Genomic DNA, 22322 nt, shown 5'->3' on the forward strand with positions numbered 1-22322 from the left:
TGAATACACTTTAGTGTAACAGTTTAGTTTTAGATTAATGTTAATATTGTAAATATTCATTATAATATTGTGATAATATATATAATTATTATTTGCAATAAGTACTGTTAGTTCGTTCTTTAAAATTTGCAACGCATGTTTTAATAAAATATTATTCTCATATTAAACGAACGGAAAAAAAACCGTCATGAATGCGAAAATAATAAAACGTAAAAATGATTACCAAACACATTCCGTCGTATAATATTATGTACGCAAACGATCGATTTTATTTTGCTTAACATCGAGACTCGTTTAGACGATATTATTGTTGGGGAAATTTAGTAAATGTACATGATACATTATATGGATATAGAATTCGGGACAATATTCGAATACACACTACTCGTATTATATGTCCAGTGACAGCCGTACACAATTGATACTTCTTTAACGCATGTATGTAACGAGCAATGTGATACACGTAGGTCGATGTATGTACTATATTTTACCCGGTGTTTCTGAGCAATTCATTAAATCACTATTTTGCAAAGGCAGAAAAATACTTTTCTCGGGTCAAAGTATACTTTTCTGGTATTAAATTGAGCATTGCAACCACATTTGTTAAAGTAGCTAGGTATTTGAAGACCTACCGACTTTAAAAAGATATAATATTTCCTGCGTATGACTCGTTTAATTTAAATATAGTATAGAACTATAAAAATTAATATTATCCAATTGTTCATTATTTTTTCTATATTTAAACATTTCAAATAAACATACAAAATATTAAACTCTTGATACTAATCTCGTATATACATTTTCTGATAGTTTACTTTAGCCGTAACATTGTATATTATACTATTATATAATATGGTAGCCACATGTGATTTAGAATTTTAGTCACAGATAATATGACAACAACAATATAGTGTCTAAGAATAAATTAGCAGTGATTAAGCGGAAGTGTGAATGATGTAAATAAATGACGGATATTCGTGTTTGGGTATCGCCCGATTGCGGTCCTAAATGACCTTTTTTCCTTTTTCATATGCTGACTGTGGCCATACATAATAGGTAAGAAATATTGTTTTCAGTGGTTATTAAAACTAAATAAATATCAGGATTGTGTCTAATGTATTTTAATGTAAATATGATATTGCGAATTTGCATGAGCACCACGAGTTAACAATATTTGGCGCAAATGATGCTTTTTAGTTTATAAAGATAAAAAAGTCAATAAACTGCAAGATTTCAAACAAAAATATATGTAAATTTGAGTTTATAAAATAATAAATACTAAAAATCAACCTACATACAACATTATGTATATTTTTTTAATGTATGCTTTTTAATAATTTAACTATCTATGTACAATATGTATACTATATTAAGATGTTTAAATATATCAATATTAGTAAATAAAAGTTTATGTGTGTGTATGTGTACTGTTTTGTATAATAATATGAAAATAAATTAAATTATATTTTAATTACACCTACAGTATTTTATTTATAAGTAAATATATTATTTTGGGAACCAATGCGTGTTTGGACGCAATCGATATACTTATAATTAGGACGCAATAGCACTACCTAAAAAAGAAAAAGATAAATAGGAATTACTATTTACTAGCAGTGATGCTATTGGAGTTAAATTTATTTTATAATGAGTATGATTCAGTGCAAATAAAAAAGCATTAACATGATATTAATCAAGAGTTACTTGAATTTAATGAACATTAAATATATTTTAGTGTCAGTTATTTGATAATTCATAACAGTTAAATATACACGAAACTTTAAAAAATAAATAATTTTTCTAGTAGAAAAACTAAAGGCTTGTAAAATTATGTTACTATTTATTTTATTACATGTAATATAGATATTTAATTGCAATATGAAATTTCTAGCTATTCTTCTTCTTTTTTTTTTTTTTAATTTAAACAACACAAATATTTTATAAAAACATAATATCAGTAAAATAATATTTTTACACAGATACTCCTGCACAAGACGACTGCAGGAAAAGCTATATGTCGATGGTACCACTTGTTAATAATAATAATTTGTGTATTATTATCATTAACTGCTCAATTTCGTTTGGTCAACGACACACAACAGCCACGAGTTGGTGAAATAATAATATTATATAATATTATATTATTATTACATAAACAGCCGTGGAATTAGAAATAGACAAAAGGCGGGGGTGGGCGGTCGAATGTATGTATACGGTATACCTATGTCGTCGCTTATATTACAGCCGCCTGTAAGAGGTGATTGTACCGACGATAATCGGACGAATATTCTGCCGCGTAGCAAAAATCAAAAAAAAAAAAAAAAATACACAAAACAAAAAAAAAAAAATCCGACGTAAATCGTTCGACGATTGGCGTGCAGATTGAAAGAGAATAATAATATAATACAAAAAGAACGCTTCACAACAACAACAACAATAATAATACTTAGAAGTACGCTATATATCCGTAGCCACACCGATGCCAGTAGTGCGAGAGGAATGGGCGCACAGCGGAGGATTTCCACGGTCGTCAACGAGTAGATTTCAACGCGGAAAACTGGTTTCCGATTTTTCCCATGGAATTTCCACGGCCCAATAAGATAACCGGATCGGGCGGCGGCGGTAGACCGCGAGATCCGCCCCGCCGCCTCCGTTTGGCCACGCCCGCGCGCACCCAAAATTAGGTTCACTGTACCCGTTTGCGCGGGTTAACGATAATAATTTGATAATATTATTAAAATGCATAAATTGTGAACATATATGATAATATATACAAACCGTGTTATTTTTATGAATACGGTTGGATTATATTTTTATACACACAAAGTACAACGCACTTATGTGGTTTTTTTTGTATATGAATACAATAAACAATGAAATATATTACAACAAAAAATGTATTAGTAGAAATTTCATTATTATTGAAAACATAGAATGATAAATAATAAATTAAAATATTGTTATTTATACAATAAACGTAAATTTTTGATTTTATTTAAAGTTATCTAGCTAGGTTACACGTCACAATTAGTCGATAATTACATATTTATTTATACACAGTATGTATAATAATAAGGATGCAGCATAATTAAATATAGACGTAGGGATAAGACACATGCATTTTGTCACACGATAAAAAATTATAATAATATACAAAACTAATATTATATTCGCACGTAGATTACATGGTTGAAGACCATATTATTATTTTAATATTACTACTAAGATGTACTATTGTTGTGATAAGTGCAAACAATAACGTTCCTATCTATTTAAATTATTCTATAGGCACGTAACGATATTGCAGCATATTGTTATCTTCTATTATAGTACAAGCCATAGATATCATATTATCTACCTACTCGTGACACCTGTTGAAATCTAAGACTATATCTGGTTTGTTTTTTCATTAGGCAAATAAGTAATAACTAGGGGGAGGGGATCTGATTGATCTAAAAGAATCTAAAAATGCACTTAAGTAATATTATTTATTTTTATTTTTGTTAATATTATAAAATTATTGTTTGATAAAAAAAAAAATTGTTGACTCGTATTTAAATAACAAAATTTACATCAGTCGTAAGTAATTAATCATTTGATGATCTAGTCATCAATATATTATATCCAATGCTCATATTATTTTAAAACCAGTTTACATTTTATAGAACGAAAATAGAAAAAATATGCATTGAATATACAGACATATTAAGACAAATTTTTTTTTCGAACTTTAAAATAAAATGCAAAAATCGCAAAATTTACAAAAAAATAATTTCTAGAATACTATATGTATTTAAAAAATATTTTTAGCTTGAAAAGCATCACAGCAAGCAATTAAAAAACAAAAAAGGAATGAATACATGGAAATTTCAACCCTAATAAGTAATAAGTTACAATACATAACACTATATCGACAATTTGTATTTATTTCAACGTTTTAGCGTTATCCCATTCATCATTTCCTTGGCTGGTCGCTACCGTTATAATATAGACGCAAGTCCATCACAGAGATTCGACACAACCGGTCGCGCGTTGCAGCGGACGATGATAAAATAAAATATTATTATATTTGTATTCTTCTTCTTCTTTTATATTCGTCCACGCGTATAATAATATTATAAAACTATGATAGCGAAACGATAACTGCTATAGCTGCTCTCTCCTCCCCTGTGGTCTCGTTTAATTATTCAATTACAGCAATTCGATATTGTTCTTCTGATGATATTTTTCCAGCGCTCCTAAACCACCTACCAAATCTAGAAAGTGCGATCCACTTATCAAGAAATATTTATGCTTCCTCCTCAATATTACATTATAATATTCTATATAGTCCATACTGCATTACGTTAGTACATGAATTAGATCATAATATTTGCAGTGTCACTCAACTTTATTAGAATTTTTGTTTTGTTATAACTTAATTGTGATAAAAAAAAAAAGAAGAGAACCAGGATCTTTTAAAAACCAAGAATTAAAACCAAAAACGGATGAGTCTTAATATGATCAAGTTCCAGCGGAAATTTATCAAATCAAAATATTTTTTTTTTATTTCAATGATTTTTTATGTTAGATAAAAGTGATGAATTCATATCCTTTAAAATTATCTATATTTTTAAATTTAAAATAAAATGTAAAATATATTAATTTTACTTTTATTTTTAATACTAAAGCTATATTATAATAGCTTTATTTAAAACAATTTAAAAATATAGGTAATAAATTAACATAATATGTACTTTAAATTATATTCAAATCGATATCGTATAAATTACAGTCATTGTTTAATAAAAAATGAACGAAGAAAGAGAAATGTTATTTTTAAATTTATTAAAGTAAAAATCTTTTGATAAAATATTCAGTTCTAAATCGGTATATTGTCCTCACAATGTCACACCACATATCTTATTAAATAAAATTAAATATTTTGTGCATACTCCATATAGTGATGTATGTGCAAATCGAAATTCACTCACATTGAAAACGGCAGGTTTAATTCATTGTTTATAGTTACCAAGCGACAATTTAGCGTTAAATTTGGTTTTTTTCGTTTTGGATTGACGCCAAAATATCCATATCGAATCGCATGGCATCGGTACACCGCGGATGACAACTTACGAGCATCACGTATGACACACCATCATTCGGTTTCACCGAGAGAATCTAATAAACATACTTACGTGTAGGCACACACGTTTTTGCCATAATCAAATTGTCATAGACGTTGCACCTACACCATACGCACACACTTACATTTTGTTATATATATATATATATATATACAATATACATATACGCTGAACAGTGTATCAGATATTTTTTCCAACACATTCCGTTACGCGAACTCCACGAATTTATTATATTATATATAAGTACAGCACTCTTATATATATAAATACAGTATCAGATATTTCGGTATTATTATATATTATTTCTTTATTTCATTTTTTTTTTCACGTTTTCGCAGCTCGCCGATTCGGTGAAATGATGGTATCCATTGTTTATCTGTATCGGACATTGGAGGATAATTTTTTTTTTTCTGCACCTTCCGTCCGTCCAATAGTTCCAAAACGCGAATCCCATGGCTAAATAGGCGTACAATTGAGGACGCTTTTGTGTCGAACAATATTATAAGAATAATATAATAGGTAATGCGTATAATGATGATAATAATAATAATAATAATATAATGTACTAGCTATATCTTCCGCTGTTCTATCGTTTTGCTAGTAGATTGCGATGCTATGTTTTTATTTTTTTCGTTGGAATAGGATTTATATACAAACAACAATCGGCTATGGTTTTTACATCTTCGGTTCTTTCGCATTTATTATTATTATACATAATGTATATATGTATAGGATCGTTTTCGGCCTCTTCCTATTGTATTCGCAACGGTGTAACGGAACGTCACTGTGCAATAGCAACAGGCGAATAATTTATATAGTTAGTATAAGTGTACCTATACATAGTCATATATATATATAAATTCATATAAATGCCAATCGCACATCATAAAATAGAGCACCATCGTCGTTACCACCGAATCCGAAGACGTTTTACGATCAACTACTGTCCGGGTATCTATAATATAATACAATAATATAGTTATGTCTATATATATAATATACGTATAGTGTATATACACATTACACACATATCAATTTATAATACTTTTATTATTTACAAAATGATTCTACTGTACACAATATTATCGTATAGTATGGAGTCTCACGGTATAATTTTTATACAACATTTTTGATATGACCACGTGTACATGACAACTTTAATAATACATCAATACTTTGATACACATCGAATATTATTTTATAAACTATAGATCTTCCATTTGTTATTATTTTATTTCTCGATTCTTGTGCTTTTTCTAATAAGAATATTATCTACATAATATTTTTTTACCTTTTTTATTGACGGTTAAAAATTTAAAAGTTTTCTATGAAGTATATGCCTATTAATTGTTTTAGAAATATTGCTTTCTTTTTTTGTTAACTAATAAAAAACAAATTTATTTTTTGGATTCAACCTGAAATCAAACTTAACAAAAATACTTAATATAAGTAATTTATTATAGTATAGATGTGAATATATGACTACTTATTGTACTATTTATCAGAATAATTTAGGACGTTGTTATACATAATTAGTAAGTCCGAAAGGATTAAGACAATTCAATTATCGTGATAAATTATATTTTTATTTAATGATTAATTAATGGTTAATTGTATATTAATTATTGTAACTTCAATTTTAAACTTAATATATTGTTGCGTATGTTAAATAAAAAAAAAACTGAACCGTTAAATTTACATTCATTATATATATAAATAATAGTACATTCATTAATCTAACACGCTGGTTTAACTGAAATTTATCTTAGATAAATGTTTATCGGATATATTTTAACAAGTACCTATTTAAAATGATAACGAATGGTATTTAATTTTATCAAATGAGCGTATTATTTACTAATACTTAGGTTCGTTTGTAACAGAATATAGTGTTTTATTTCATACAAATACTCATAATTTTAAACATACATACATGATTAATTGATTAAACTTTGACCTATTAAACTAACAAACGTGTTAATCTGAGAATTATAAGCTAAATAAAAATAATAATGTTCTCAATCTTTTCACTATTTATATACAGAGCGATTACTTTATCAAACTTTACTTTATATTTTTAATTTTAAATTCTCAAGCAGAATATTTTTGAACTATTTTGACACATAAAAATTGAAATTTGAACGAGTATATTATAAGTTATAAGTATTAAAGCTTGGGAATAGTGAGAATATCGGGAATACTGGGATACCCCAAAAAAAAGTTGATCTACTACTTTGCTCATCAAAGCTTTAAATACTTGTAACTCAAAAACTACTCTTCCAAATTTTAATTTTTAAGTATCGATTTAAATAAATTGTTTAAATCGATGATTTAAAATATTGAACTAAAAACGTATACTATTATTCAAAAAAATAAAAATATTGAAAAATATTTTTTTTTTTTTTAAATGTAGTTTTAGTTTGACTGTAAGTTATTTGAAAAACATTATTTATTTTTTTTTTTTAAACGATGAAAAATTTTAAAATAGTAAGTTTTGTTTGATAAAATAATCACCAATTTATTTTACTGTATAATATACATAGTAAAATATACATATTTATATATTACATAACATTATACAGAGTATGAAAATCAGTTTCGACAATATATATTTTTTTTAAATAGTAGTTATGGTGTTGTAGTATATTTTATTTAGCTGTTATAGGATTGAGTAACTTGTTTTATAAAACTGCATGTTTAATTTAATATAATCGTATTGAAATATTGAATATTTTTTTACTATTTTTATGAAAAATAATTTTATTTTTTTGATTTAAATAGAAATAATATATTATATGATATAATATTGTATAAATAATAATACAACAAAATAATAAGTGATGAGTAAGGACAAGATTTAATTATTCAATAGTCCTAAGAGCTATTAAAAAATGCTCACCTAGAAACCAACAAATATTGTAAAAAATAATATTTGACCGTAATTTATATAAAATAGCTAATATTGTTTTTTTGTTACATTTTTTTTTTTATGTTTAAAAAAGCCTAATAATTATAATACTATCATCGAAAAAAATAAACGATTCATAAATTATGATTTTGGTGAACTATATCATCAAAGGGCGTACTATTTATTATAAATAAGCAAAAATATAAAACTAAGAATATGTTGAGTTCTACGTTAAACTATTCCTTAGCTTAACTTAGTTTAAATAGCATTTTATTTTTACATTAAATCTAAAAACATTTTTAAAATAATAAATTAAATTAGGTACTTAATTGTATAATAAGAACTCGTAAATGTATAATTATATGCTAAGAATTAATAAAATTATTAACAATTTTTCTTTAACTACACTAAAATCAAAAAACTTTGAAAATTACATAATATAAGTTTTATTTTTAAAATAGCCATTAATTATCTAAATATAATTTAGATATATCTATAATTATGTTCTAGAGCATCCTATCACAACCCAACAAAAACGCACTTTTTTTAAATAATTCTCTACCTACTAGTTTTTTAAGAAAAAACTTGATATATAATTAAATATAACAGATAAGTACCTATATATTATAATAAAACCATCAACCGGTTTAGCTTATAGAATTATAGGTCTTTAATATTCAATAAAAAAAATCATGTTGTAATTAAATATAATTCTGATTTTTAATTAAAATGAGGTCTATAGATAATTTTCCATGAAAATTATTGCTACAGTTATTATATTTAATCAACATAGCTATTCATACGTACATAAATTATTCTAACAATATAATATATTATATATTGATAAAATGATTCTAATTTGAAAGGTTTAAAACTGGTTTATAGATAATTATTCCAAAATAAATACAAAGGTATGACATCAAATTTTTTTTTTTGGTATTTTTTTTTTTTTAATACATAACAAAATAAGTATTAAACTTAAATATATTATTATTTATTACATTTAAGCTAATGGAATGTAAATCACTATTATTCAACACCATTTTAAGTCTGTTAAAGTTTCTAAATTCAAGACATTAACAATGAAAAACATTCCAAAAATGTACCTATACGCAGATTTAACGTCATTTATAGTATACATATAACTGGACAACGCAATTACATAATACGAATCACTTTTAAGTATATTTTAATCTCTGATTTATATTATTGTTAAAAATACTATATGTATCTAATATTTTAATAAAACAAAACCTAATGTAAAAATAACACCACTATATGTATGTGTTCATTAAAATAATTGCGATTTTTAAAATGTATAGAAACACTAAATGTTTTTTATAATAAATAAAAAAAAGTTTTTATGATTTAAGTTTTAAGTGGCTCTCCTTCAACAAATTTTTAATTAAAAATCGTGGTTAAAAATATACCTATTGAAGGATACATTAATACGTTATTCATCGATTATCGATATAACCCTCGATATATATTGATATTGCAATAGTTATGAAAATTATATTCCAGAATTAGGTACATAAATATATTTTAGAGTTGCTTATGAAGTGTTAACATGCAATATTCTACATACGTACATTACTTACTCTTATTAAAAAATAAAAAATATTTGGTGATTCTCGCGCCGGATAATGTCTCACTAAGATTATAAAAAAATTATAATTTATCCATACAGATTTATATAACAGTGTTATGCTCATTATAGATAGTTAATACATGATATTATATTGTTGTGTACTTGCAGTATATCAACAACGATGATTACGGTTCATTGTCGGTTTATTAGCTTCTTCAAGAAACCATATTTGTTCTGTTTTGTATAATAAAAAATATTAAAAGTATGTACACGTTCCGGAATATATATATTATATCAAATATATAGCATCACAAAACACCGCAAATAATCGCCGCCTTCGCGAAAAAGACGATGGCGGTGGAATAAGAGTGGAAAAAAAATCCCAACTAATTTGTCATTGTACACCGATCGTGTGACGGTATTTTTCATCCGTTGCCATTATTATCTGGTCGTTTTCTCATTTTATTCTTATATATATATATATATGTATTTATTATATTATTATTATTATTATTATTATTCGTCATCTTCTTTCTGTTCGCAGTCAATTTTTTTTTTCGCTGCGCTCGTTATAAGGTATTATTTCTCTTCTTTATAGCAGATCATGGTGGACCGATCCGAATCAGCCAACCAAGAAGAGGCGATTTTGAAACGGAATAATCGAATACCGTAAATTGTATTTTTATTTATTAGCGTCGTCCTGTAGAATAAATATCTGTTGATACGTGTATATAACATGTATACGTACACCGGAGAATGGGTGCAATATACAACACAATGGTATCGGAAAAACGTTGACACCTTTTTTCCATTTTTATAATGTCACGGTGTTGTTATTTAGTTCCGATTAAGTACTGGGTTTTTGCCACCCGCGTACTATAATACAGCTACTATACGTATACGCACTTATTAGAATTTTTTTCAGAAATAAGCATAAACACTTATCACTATAAGTTAATTTTTGTTTTTCCTTTTCCTAGTACATAATACTATAAAATATCTATATAGGTATATTGCATACGGTGTATCATATATATGTACATTTGATTAATTAATGAAGTATTTCATTTGTATAATAATATGATAGTATATTAAGGTTATAAGTACGTCACCACAAATACATATTGTTTTAATATATTTATATTTAAACATCACGGTCCACTGAATGTAATGATCTGCAAGAAGTAAATTGGCGTCTTTTACATTTTATATATTTTTTATTTTTTTAAAGTACAACATAAGAATCTTATCTTACGGTATGATATCCATTTCAACTTTCTCTATAATACTGTATTATACCTTATTGACCTTCTGGATGACATAATATAGTAAAAGTATACGTGTGCGCACAATTCTCAGTATTCCACAGCTTTGCATGCCATCCTGTACGCTTTGTATGGTATATACGTATCTGATAACTAGGCTTTTGTGGAAATAGGTTTACATTGATCATAATTCTTTGTGCAATTGAATTTTTACAACAGTTTAAAAAAATATATATTACTATATCGAGTTTCCTACCAACACAAATATAAAGAAACTTGAACAAATATTTAATTTATTTAGTGGATATTTAGTGGAGTTTGTCCCTCGAGCGAAATACACCTGAAATTATGTTATACAATAATATAAAATATATTCGTACGTAACATCGAGAATTTCGTAACGTGTTTTATGTTTTTCAAACGTACCACCAGATGCATGATAAATATATACAGTGTGTAATTAGACTATTTTTTTAAATGTGTTTGGAGTAAGCCGTTTGTTTGAAAGCAGCTTTAATCATTTTTTTTTTTTGGATATGCGTCATCATTATCATAGCTCACCAATTGAACAAACATCGTATATCGACTAATATACAATATTATCGATTAGTAACATTTGATCCAATTTAATATTACATTAAACTACTTTGGATTTATTAATAATCATTTAAATTATATTATAATAATATAAAATATATAATTGTTGGTATATCACATCAACAAGTGCAGTGTTTTGGTGAATTTTATAAATACAAAAATATATTTGTTTTCATAATATTATTATACGTAAAATCACATAACTTACAATAAATAGTGATTGTTCGCTGAATAGTTTTTTATCTTCCTTCAGTACAAAAACTCAGACAATAAAAATTTTAAGCTTAGCGTTCAATTAAATAACAACACATAGGTATTAGATACTGTATTCACCATAAATATATTATATATTCAATTAAGTACACACAAAATAGATTAAAGATATTTCAGTTAAATATAATACAGTATTTTATATTGCATACGATGACTATAAAAGAACATTATTACAAATTACAGTAAAATTATTTCTGTATTTATTATTAAAATATCTTTTTTTCTATACTCATAAATATTGAATGTGTTGTTAAACGTAAATGCTATTTTTTCTTTAAATAGAATAACAAGTACAAATAATACAATAACTGTATTATAGAGAATGATTAAACATTATTGGTATTTAGTTTAAATGTATGCATCTTTCCTTACAATAATTACTAGATGAATATTTAAATTTAAGCTCAGAAAAAAAAAACCAAAAAGTGATTTACAATAATATAAAAATTTTATAAAAACAAACTTAAAGTAAAAGTCATCGTTTATTTTGGATCAAACTTCACGTATGTATCACATGATCCTTGTTCCTAATAAAATATTATATTTACACGTAAATCATATCTCTTGTAAAAATAATAAAACATGTTGATAAACTATACTTGTCTGGGGTCAATCTTATGAAAAAAAAAAAAAACGTACAAAAATAGAATACAAATATTATGTATGAAGAGGGCTGTGCAGGGACTGGTGACGAGTTTATCTTTTACTCATCGACCGCACGCAGTCCGTGAATTCGTAATCACAAAGACATTTTATTATTGTTCATATAAACTTTGATTTATGTATGGCGCGCGAAAGTTCGCCGGAAGAAAATCCTTATCTAGTTTAAGAGAAATTTATGACGTTTTACCATATTTCCTCCCCCTTACTAGCAACCGCAGAGTCCAAAAAAGAAACTGTATATATAAATATATATATATAAGTTGACACGCGTGATACTATTATTATTATTTTTTGTTTTTTTTTCTCCTTGCAAGTATTATTATACAACATACTCGCGCGGAAATAATATATAGTGTTAAAATAAGATCGCCGCGAGCGTGTGTGCAACATGAGAGAACAATGACAGTGACGAAACTCGAGAGAGGAAAAAAATCAAAACGTCATTGTTATTAAAGAAACAAATATAATAAATAATAATAAAAGGAATACAAACACAGTTGATTTCAATAATCGCATTAGACGTGTAAAATGTTTCGTGAAAATTGGCACTTATTCGAGAGTACTGCTGCAGGCATCCGGCGTGAAAAACCGTCCAACCGAAAAGTTAAACCATTGTCATCATTAAGACACACGACAATTATAATGCCGGTGGAGCAGTGCTTTCGATGAGAGGGTAGCCTAAGTATTTATATTAAATATACAGGTGTCATAATGCGTGAGAACATTGCGGTTTTCGCAAGACGCCATCCGGAACTGTACAAAGTGGAATTAGAATAAATCGAAAGAAAAAAATAATATAGCCACCAAAATTATAAATACAAATCTTGACAGTCAGAGAAACCGATTGTCGTAATAATATTATATATTCTTGTCCAAAAATTTGTTTGCAGCCATAGCTTACAATTTAGTGCATCGTCTGCCAAACTATAAATTTTCTCAAGTTTTATTATTTTTGATACAATGATTAAAAGACAATTTTTTAGCGGCGATCTTTTAAATATGCATCGTACCCGTATGTATAGATAACTTAAAACTATATTGGAAATCATCTCAAAAGTTAAGGAGTTTAAATTACATACATTCAGCATAACATTTTACAGGTTTATTCTACTTTAATAACAAGATTTGCTTTAAATCCTAATTAATATATATATTATAGTATATTATTATAGCTGGATGTATGCTATACTACACATGAACATCCAAAATTAAACTTAATATACTTTGATTTTGTTTTTAGCATTAAGTATGCGTAATTTTGCTTAATTTGTGAGTGTAATAAACATGTAAAATATCTTTATAAAAAAAGAATATACGTTTGTATACAAATTGATTATCAGCAAACTCAAATATTTAGATTTTAAATCGGTTTGAGTAAGAGGATAAATAATGAAAAAACTATAAAAGACATAAGAGATTCAGCTTTATCGAAGGGTTTAGTTTCTTTAAAACACTATAGATACTTAAAATAAACGCCAAAATTTAAAATAGCATGTCATTCTATACATATTTACTTTTGTTGTTACTAAAAAATTATTAACAATGAACATACCTATAGTCCTACACGTCATATTAAATAGTTGTTAAATGGTTAAAAATCTACCTATATACCAATAATATAATGTAATATGCACATTTATTTTTGAAAACTACTTTATCTCAAAAAGATTAACAACGTTTTCCTTTATTTATTTTAAGTTATACAGTCAAAAATAATACACACAAGCATGTATAGGCATTTACAATCTAGAAAAAAAAAAAATTAGATATTAGTTAATTATCAAAAAAAAATATCCTGAGTGGCACTATACTTTGTATAACAAATATACCACACTAAAGTCATAATTAAAGCTAGGATTTTGATGACTTTCACATTTTATTTTCTTTAAGTGGTATATAGTTCTAACTTCTAATCAAAAACTATATTTGTTTCGTTATATAACAATTTAGAATGTGTAATTTTTAATTTTCATTTTTTGCATTTTTTGTGTTAAATTCATTTTATTGCATTTTTAAGGCCATTTTTACAAATATTACATCAATTTTGTGTATTTAAACTCATTTTTATTTAATTTAAGCTTTTTTAATATATTATGTTGTATAGGTAATCCCAATTATCTACTTCAGTCTATTTATATTAAAAAAGTAATATAATTAATTATCAACTCAAATTTGAATATATTTGTTTAATTCACTTTTTAAAACAAACATAAATAATTATTTGTATAATACAAAAAATGAATAAATAATAATTATTCAATATCTAAGTACATTTTTAAGAGCTTTAGGTAATTTTTGTATATTTTTTAGTATATTTTTTAAGTCATTAAAATCCTAGCTCTAATCATAAGTATTAATCGTAAATACATTACTGCAATGATTTTGTATATCAATCGGTTGTCGATCAAATACATTTATTTATAAAACTTATTATTATTTCAAGCAGTAGGTACAGTATGAAGAACCAAAAACCAATTTTGCTTCAGGTATTAATACGAATTTAATTATCAATCAAGATAAAATTAGTTTCTTTTTATCGAATTTGATTTAAATACTATTAATTTAAAATATATTAAAGCATATAACTTACCGGTAATTATTACAGTGTACAACGTACTTGTGGCTTAGTGTTTTATATATTGAGAATTTATACGAATACGTATTTGTATTCTTATTTATAACTAATTATCATTATCATACATCTTAATCAGGATAAAAAAAACTTCACAAATGGTTAAAATAAGCTATATGGTCATAAATTTATAGATCGGGACAGAAGGTTTTTGATATTTATATATTTACGTAAAAAGCGACATTCTTGAATATAAATTATTTGAAACATATATATAACTACGTAATAAAGCCACATTTACAATTCTTCATTGATCAACACAGTTAAATAAATGTGCAATCGTATATTATGTTATATTAAATTATTAAAAATAAACTTAGTATAGTTTCAGTTAAAAATTAATTAAATCTCATATATATATATAATATTTAAATAACACTTAAATATTTTTTTTAAGTTACTTGTTTCTAATCAATTACTATTTTTCATCTACATCAATATCAACTTTTTTTAAATGGAAATAAAAACGTTTCTATTTAGGTTAGGTATAAAATAATCTTAAGTAAATCGTGTTAAACTATAATAGTAAAGATTAGAATGCTGTCTAAAAAGTCTAAAATATAAGTTAATTAAGTATTATCTTTTAAACTTATTTACAGCTATTTATAGATATTCAAAAACAAGTGGTGAATGACATCATGGACGTATTTATCAACATACATATGCCATCATATTATTTTATTTGTTCTTATTGAGTGCAAAAAAAAAAATTCAAGTACTTAAATTTTATTTAGAAGTAAACTAACCAACTAACTTTCTTGGCAAAAAAAAATTGCAAAAATCGTCACTTTTACATATATATTCTAACTATAAACACTTATATAATTTGAAAATTTGTATTATTATGCATTTTAAACTAAAACTGAAAAAAAAGTAATGACCATGATTTTTTTTTTATCGGGTTATAATGCACTTATTCGATTTATTTTTCTCTCACTCAATAAAATTAGCTAGACAACTTCAATATCTGATTTGGAATTTATTTTTTAAAACTAAAAATTACGTGTTATATGTGTATATTGTAAAAAATTAAATTTGTAAGTGATGTGATCTGCAAAGCGTAACATCATCATTGAATAATTGAATTTTATTAGCCGATGATTTAATTAATACATTACAGATGATAATAAATGTTTATTGATTTAGATAATTTTTGTATTTGGATAAATTATGCAAGTAGGTGAACTTAATAAATTAGAACAAATAAAAATAAAGTGAATAATTTAAACATATTAAACATTATTGTGGCATAATCTATACTGGTATAAAATACTAAATAAATGTTATATCATGATATTATTATTTTATAAATTTAACTATTCATACTTCTATGATTAAAAAGAAGTAATACAAGAATTACGATGAAATCAATGAATACACAAATAAAATTGCAATAATAATACACTTAGTTGTATTTATATCAGTATTATTGTAACTATAGTATGACTTTTATAATTAGATAAATAAAAAATACCTAGTGAATTGAACTTATTTTTAAAATATTCATAGAATTTAATAACGTGAGCCTATATTTTTATTTTGTATTTTTTTGTACTTTTTTTTTTTTACAGTTTTTCTGTTTAATAGTATTCCTTGTGCCCGCTTACTATATACGCCTATAATAAATTAATCTGAAAACGTTTTCTCAGCGGCATGTGCGAAATCTCTAGGATCTTAAATTCAAGTATAATAAAGCCTTCTTAAAAACACCTCTAGAAATCAAAATACGACACCTCTTAGTGTACACACGCATAACCCCTTTTAAACGGATTATACTTCACTATACTTTGCGCAACCCGAACATAATAAACTTAGTATTCCTACAGTAAGTTTCTTTAACCCAGTGAGGAGGGTGGATAAATAATAAACGCTGTCACCCTAGGTGGATCTCCCCCACGATGACGTTTTCAGAAATCCAAACATTCATAATATATATAGTGGCAACTGACCGACCATAACATCAACAAAAATGTGTACAAAATATAAACCGCAGGTATTTCGTAATGATGGACATCCACAATTTACTTATTTCTGGAGTATATATATTATTATTAGTACAGAGCCATTGTGTTTTCGCTCAAATTACCCAATATGTACTAAAAAGCCACAATGCACCCAGTTTGCAATGTGAACACGCGTGTATACATAATATATATATATATCAGTTAGGATAATATCATGGCAATTGTATATACAAGTAAATATATTATTATATTACATCATAGTGTTATTTAGTGCTAGATCGAGGGAATTATTATACATAGATAGTACCAATATACAATATATACACATATTATATCGTGATGGTAGCAGCATCCTAATCTGTAGCGGATCGTGCACAATAATTTCGGAACCTCTGAAGTAATCCCAGTGCGGTGTGCTGGTCAACGTCGACCCTACCCTCCGATGCTATCGAGTTTTCAACAGAGATGCGCCGTGTCTATTTACCGATATATATATATATATATATATATATATATATACATACGTACATACACATGTATTAATATTTCTATGTATATATCCATATATATAGATCATCTGTTTGCACGAATTTTCATGTACCTACATTATAGTATAACGTCAGACAGTACCTATATAGTAGTATAGTTATATGTAGTGTATTACTCACGTGCGTGTATGTATTGTGAATAATATCGGTTACCAAAGAGGAATGGGTTCTATCGTATCGAGACAGTTGAATAGAAGCGGCGGTGGTGAAATGTGATTTTGGTCGGTGATATAAGCTGAGAGATGGTTTTGAATACGTTATTCACCTAAATCCGCGAGGTCCTGAGTACCTACCTTGTACATCGTGCAAATGTAATTTTATATGTAATGACATACATACCCGTGATGTATACTATCGTAGTATTGCTAATAATTAATATTTTGAAGTAAATTATGATTTAAAGGCTTCAATGATATCGGACATCAAAATAATATAATGCTTGTACATAGCCGATGTCATTTATTATTTATTAGGATATTATTGTAAATAGCGTGCAAAAGTCGTATCACTGTAGTATTTTAATTTAACCGATCATTCGTTTCCGGAAAAAATTGTGGAAGTTTATTCTTTATTATTTTCCATATTTGTAATTTAAACATGAAATCTTTCAAGTTTACCTATAGATAATGTGAATTTGTTGCATGAATGCGTACACTGTGCTCAACGTACAAGTAATCGCGTGTAATAAAAATCAAAAATGTATATTAAATAGGTACAGTACAGTGGTTACAATTTTTATATGATTTGGCATTGCGCCGTATGCAAATACAATGGATTAAGATACAGCGCATATTATTATTATTAAAGTACAACACTTCAATACCGTATCATTCAAATTATTATTCTAATGTACGTTCCATGCCCACTTTATGTTTGTAAATGCGTCAAAACAATTTCTTTGGTTGCGATAAAGTAAATTGATTCAATAATAAACCATGAACAACTATAACATAATTTACTATTAAACTTATTAAATCAATTAATACGATAAATTAAACGATAATCTGTAGTGATTAGGTATGCAGTTGCTTATTTCATTTTCACGTACATCGTAGGTACTATACCATAATATAATCGTAAACACAGTGTACGTAACTGTAAGTTAAATAATAATTATCACAGTGGAAAGGATTTCAATAATAATCAATTAAAACTGATTTATTTTTTTATTTAGTATGCTTCATTTTTTTATTTATAGTATAAAACTGAATTATTATAATATCGATATTTTACGAAGACAATTTTTTAGAAATACTTATAGATTATAATCTATAAATATTTTGTACATCAATCAAGTCAAAAGTTAAATGTTTTTATTAACATTTTTTAATTGTTTAATTTATTACATTTTTAGAATAAAATGTATTGTTATTTAATTCTTAGTTTATTTTTGTATAAAATAAAATTAATATTAAACATCATGTTCCTAAACCGTATGTTATAAATGTATAATCTTAAAAATTACGGAATTGAGTATTATTTTATACGATAATATTTTACATCACGAACTTGTGTTGAACGTTATACTAATATTCTATGTATAATATACAAACATAATGTTCGCATATCATAAAATGTTAAAAACCAATAAAAAAGTATTTATATATACGATGTTATACTAATTTTGGCTTATTAGTTTATTACCCATAGGACGATAGTGTATATACTATATAGTTACTCGATTTAGTAAAGCGACGTACTTCGTGAAGAGAGAATATAATATTATAATGAAAGTCGATTGGTTAGCTGTTATAACAGACTCTTGTTTTTTTTTTTTTTTTATATATAACGAAAATAATTTGGTAAAAAGCACTCGAAAAGCACAACCAGTTGATCTATTTTTTACCGTTTAAAAGCTTTTTATGTCTGTCGTTCAAGTGCTCGCACTTTTTAAAGAAAACACAAAATAGAGACGTTTAACTGGTGAAAATAAATTAAATAAATAGAGCAAATATAGCCGTCTCGAGTGTTAGCAGGTGGTTATTTCTACCCTATTTTTCATTTTTCTCTCACAATTACGACCGAGTTACACTTACACTTACGATAGATTAGCTTAGCTTTTAATAAATATGTTGCATAACGTGTGCATTTTTCGAAGTAAAAATATTATATTTTTATGCAAAGTGGCTGCATGTCGAGGGAAAAAAACTTTTAAGCCACCAGTTGATGGATTCTAGATAAAATCCGTAGTATTACTACTTAGCACTAATATTACGAGTATTCTATGGTAGGTAGTTATTTTAAAATAAAGTATCATCATTAATTTTTGAATTAACGTTTTTTAAAACTTTTTTTTTACATAATTTGAACAACTTATTCCTAAGTAATAAGTAAAATAAATAATACATAGATATTACTTTTTTATCGTTATAATACACGTTTACATACAGTTTTGTACTTTAAAAATGCTACTTAGTAATTATTTCAAATTAAGTGAGAAAAACATTTTAAATAGCGTTAATTGTTTTTTGAAATAATTAGTGTCTTAACGTTAATTTAAATCACCAATATGTCTATCATTTACTAGTGAATTATATTTTATTTGTATCTCTTAACATCCTGTTAGGTCTTTTTTCGAATCACCTGGTATGTATTCTCAGCTCTTTTAAATTAATTTAATCACAGTTATTATATCTAATATTAGACATTAAATGCGATAATATTTGTATTATAAAAATAAAGTTTATTAACTTCAATATAATTGTGGTAGTTCATTTTCAAAAATATACCTCGAACATTAGTTGGTTGATTATCGTAGCTACTTCTATACTTATAATAGTATTATTAAATATTTATTGTAACGCTATAACTTATAAGTTTAACGATATCATTAGAAAAATTGTATTATTGCTTTTTTACAATGATTAATTTTGAAATAATTAATCTTTATTGATTGTAATAATTTAAAATTTTTATCTTTGTATATTGTGTAAATTATTTTACTCTAATTTATTCGATCAAAAATAACTTACATATCAAATGCAATTAATACTAAACATTTATAAATAAATATCTAAAAATACATTTATTTGAGCTTAATAATCATTTAAATATTATTCTATTACAGTATTTAAGTCCTATTATGAAATATTAATTGTAAACATTACTTGAAATAAAAAAAAAAATATATATATATATATATATAATATTTATTACTCATATGCATAATTATATGGCGGTGTAATAAGTCACACATTTTTTTTTTTTTTTTTTACGAGTTTTAAACGTTGTAAATTTAAGTTTAGGACACTAATTAAAAATATTTACGATTAGCTTGAAAATGATGATTTATCAATCTTATTACGCGCAAATGCAAAATGTTGAAAAAAATATGTTTTTTTTCAGACTTTGCGTGCACGGAATGAGTAATGAACATATTTTTACAAGTGTACTTTAACTTACGCACACTTTTGAGATATACAACGAATTTCAGTTTTTCTCGCCGTGGTTAAAACTGTGTCAATAGTTTTAATTTTTCAAAACATATCTAATTCAAACCGCACATATTTCGCAACAAAAAAATCAAAAAAATTTGAGTAAAACCGTAAAATAACGTGATCACGGGACACCAGAACCGTATTATAACGATATACGTATCATAAACGCCGTGTAAGCATATCATATCTATTTTTAAATGGGAATAGTTTCGCGATGCGCCGAGGCCGCAAATCGTGTAGTAAACATAAACAAAAAACAATAAACAATATTGTATTACTAGAAAAATATACTATCATAATTATTGTATACACGAGCGGAGATGTAACGAGAAAACTAACCTGAAATCCGTTGATCGGCGGATAGGTGAATGTGCCTTTGGCACTGGCGACCACCCACGCTTCGGCGAACGTCTCCATGGCGCTCTGGAAGTCCATTGTGGAGAAATCGTCGTTACCCGACTTTGCGGTGGGCTCGCGACGACGTAATAATGTTTACGACGAGGGCTTTTCGGAAAACCGTCCGGGCGATGGTCGGGCCTTGATTTTTCAAAAGGAAAAATAAAAAATAAATATCTTTAAACCGCGCCCCCGATGTCTTGGCAACGCGGGCAATTAGTAATAACGGTTATTGGCGCGGCGCCGCTGTATCGGCGGTGATCGCATTCGTTGCTGTGTTGGGCGCGTGAAGTCGCGTGCGTGTCGGTCGGACGAGCGGCGTGCGCGGCAGAGAAGAAGCGGACAACAGGACGCGGCCACGCGGTGCGTTCGGAGCCGACTGAACTTCGTGGCAGCATGTACCGTGCCGTCGTCGGTCGGACGCGATATTCGAACGACGGCGCCTCCTCCCCACCCCCGCCGCTGTCGTCGACCACGTCGTCTTTCGCGCTCGCCCGCCGCCGCCGCATCGTCCGCGCCCAAGCGTGTCCCGCGAAAACCGCGGACGACGACGGCGTCTTTTACCGCGCGCGCCCGCGGACGACATAAATACGCCCTCTCCGGCGTTTCGGGACCCGCCTTCGAGCGGATTCCTCTTCGCCGCTTTTGTGACGTATAATAATAATTTTAATATTAAAACACGGTACAAAACACCTCCGCTCGCACAAAAGCCCCGGATTCGCGTATCCGCGAACCGGCTGCGCGCACCCCGCGTTTACCTACCGTGTGTGCATCCTTTAAACAGGTAAATAGTCGCGGGACAGGTGTGCGTGCCGTGTTATAATTATTATACGACGTACGTATTACTGTATAGCGCAAAGTCCCGTATACTCCCCCCCCCCTCATCACATCCCATCCCATCCGTTTTACCGAAATCGGTCTC

General features: G+C 27.2%; 1 protein-coding gene across 1 annotated transcript in view; it reads right to left on the reverse strand.

Moving 5' to 3' along the window:
• The window catches only part of LOC112603552, a 71183-nt gene extending 49426 nt beyond the window's left edge, over positions 1-21757 (reverse strand). The window contains exon 1 of the mRNA XM_025352172.1: positions 21344-21757. Coding sequence (XP_025207957.1) covers positions 21344-21439 — 96 coding nt within the window. The 5' untranslated portion in view covers positions 21440-21757. The remainder of the gene's footprint in view (positions 1-21343) is intronic.
• Between the last annotated feature and the right edge of the window lie 565 nt (positions 21758-22322).

The sequence above is a fragment of the Melanaphis sacchari genome, unplaced genomic scaffold (assembly GCF_002803265.2).
Source record: "Melanaphis sacchari strain LSU unplaced genomic scaffold, SCAv2.0 Contig10_pilon_pilon, whole genome shotgun sequence".
NCBI classification, from domain to species: Eukaryota; Metazoa; Arthropoda; class Insecta; order Hemiptera; family Aphididae; genus Melanaphis; species Melanaphis sacchari.